At 60.0% G+C, this 2,360-nt stretch overlaps 1 protein-coding gene across 1 annotated transcript; it reads right to left on the minus strand.

The window, feature by feature from the left end:
* Positions 1-85: 85 nt before the first annotated feature.
* Positions 86-2,349, minus strand: PPTG_17688 (3-phosphoshikimate 1-carboxyvinyltransferase; the record flags this gene model as incomplete). Its single annotated transcript, XM_008915637.1, has 2 exons — positions 86-99; positions 129-2,349. The coding sequence occupies 2 exons, from the start codon at positions 2,347-2,349 to the stop codon at positions 86-88; spliced, it is 2,235 nt and encodes a 744-aa protein (XP_008913885.1).
* Between the last annotated feature and the right edge of the window lie 11 nt (positions 2,350-2,360).

Below are 2,360 nucleotides of genomic sequence, written 5' to 3' on the forward strand. Positions count from 1 at the left end.
CACCACAGAGCCGAGAACGGCGAAGCTCATAGCGATACGGTGGTCGTTGTGGCACGCAATCGAGGCTTTCTTCAGGTGATCGGTCTTACCTGCAGTGCCCTTGATCCAGATACCATCGGGCAGCTCACCGCACTCCACGCCAATCTTACGCAGCTCCGTCACCATGACCTCAATGCGGTTGCACTCCTTCACACGCTGGTTCGCGATACCAGTGATCTTGGTCGTGCCATCGGCCACTGCAGCGAGGGCAACAGCCGTCATGAACGCGTCAGTCATCGTCTCCATGTCGATCTCCACAGCCTTCAGCGGTGTGCCATCCTGCGGACCCGAGACCGTCGTGGACGTGGCGTCTTGAGTTGTAGTGCAGCCCATCGAGCGCAGTAGAGTGTGGAAGGCAGCATCTCCCTGAAGACTGGTGTTTCCCAGAGCCTCCACCGTCACCTGTCCACCCGTGATAGCAGCAAATGCCAGCGGGTACGTGGCTGACGACGCGTCCACTTCCACGGATACTTCCTTCGGGTTTTCGTACACGCCACAGGGCACACGGTAGCGGTTGGGGGCTAGCGTTTCCACCGGGATGCCGAACTGCTTCATGAGCTGTGTGGTCATCAGGATGTACGGGAGCGAAGTGGGTTCTTCCTCTTCGAGCTCCAGCACGAGCGGTTCCTTGGCGTACGGTGCGCTGATAAGCACGGAAGACACGTACTGGCTGCTGACCTTGGCGGCCAGACGCACAGTGCCACCACGCAGACCAGTGCCGCGGATCGCCAGCGGTGGACAACCCTCAGTCTCTAAGTAAGAAATCTCGCAACCATTGCCACGTAGAGCGTCAACCAGCGGCGCAATCGGACGCTCCTTCATTCGGTAGTTGCCCGTGACGACCACCGTGCCGCCGTTCTGGCTCGGTACCAGAGTCATCGCACTCGTGAGGAAACGAGCAGCCGTGCCGGCGTTGCTGAGGTAAATCTCTTCTCCATCGGCCACGGTGGCAAACTTTCCAGCTGTGCCTTCCACGACCAACACGGCGCCGTTGTCTTCCCAGGAGAACTTGGCCCCAACCTTCTGCAGCGCGTTCATCATGACCTGAGTATCGTCCGAGTGCAGGAGACCCGTAATGCGGCACGAGCCTTTGCCAAGAGCGGCCATGAGCAGCACACGGTTCGAGATGGACTTGGATCCAGGCACACGGATAGTACCGTTGGCCTTGGCACCAGGCACCATACGAACTTGCTTCTCCAGCACGAGCTCAATCTGATGGTCCTTCACAGCACGCGCGTACGGATTGGCCAGCACCTTGCCGATCTCTTCCAGCAGCACAATCTTCTTGACGCCCTGGCTGTTCTTCTTGTCGACTTCCATCTTCACCAGGACGTCACGTGTCGCGACGTGATCCGGCACGCGCACGGGAAGACCGTAGGCAGCAAGACAGCGACGCAGACGACCCACAGTGGCCGAGGTACAGATTCCCATGCCGCGAGCGATCTCAGCCTCCTTGATGCAGCCCATGGAGACGCACTCGCCGTGCAGATATTCAGGCTGAAGCAGCGCCTCGATGCCGTGGCCGATACTGTGGCCAAAGTTGAGGATGGCGCGCAGACCCATCTCCTTCGTGTCCTGCGTCACGACTGTGGCCTTGACTTGCACCGTGAGCGCCACGACGCGCTGCACGACGTCCATATCGGAGAGCGAGAGGATGGTCTCAGCCGAGTTCTCGAGCAGCTCAAAGAGTTCGGCGTTGAAGATGGCGCCAGACTTGATGACTTCGCCCATTCCGTTGACGAGTTCGCGTTTAGGCAGAGTGTGCAGCACGTTTAGATCGATGTAGACGCGTTGCGGCATGTGGAAGGCGCCAAGCAGGTTCTTGCCGGCCTCTACATCGATACCAGTCTTGCCACCGATGCTCGAGTCCACACAGGCCAGTAGCGACGTAGGAACCTGCACGAATGGCACACCGCGCATGTAGGTGGAGGCCACGTATCCGGCCAAATCGCCCACGACGCCGCCGCCTACAGCCACGACGCACGTGTCACGGTGACAACGGTTGGGGAACAAGACCTCGTCCTCGATCTTCGCCTTCATCTCGCGACACTTGGACGCTTCACCCGCAGGAACAGCATGCAGCAATACACGGCGTGCGGTGTTGCCCTGAGCCTGTAGCAGCTCGGCCAACTGTGCACGCAGCGGTTCGGCGTACAGCGGACCGACGTTGGCATCCGTGAGGATCACGAAAGTGGAAGTGTTCGGCAGACGCTGCAGCAGATCCTCAGCCACGAAGCGCGACTGCAGCAGCAACGAGCCCAGTACGATGTCGTACGAGCCGCACGGAACGACCTGCGGCGCGACGGACATGACGCTGGCTT

This window comes from Phytophthora parasitica (genome assembly GCF_000247585.1).
Source record: "Phytophthora parasitica INRA-310 unplaced genomic scaffold supercont2.73, whole genome shotgun sequence".
NCBI lineage: Eukaryota > Oomycota > Peronosporomycetes > Peronosporales > Peronosporaceae > Phytophthora > Phytophthora nicotianae.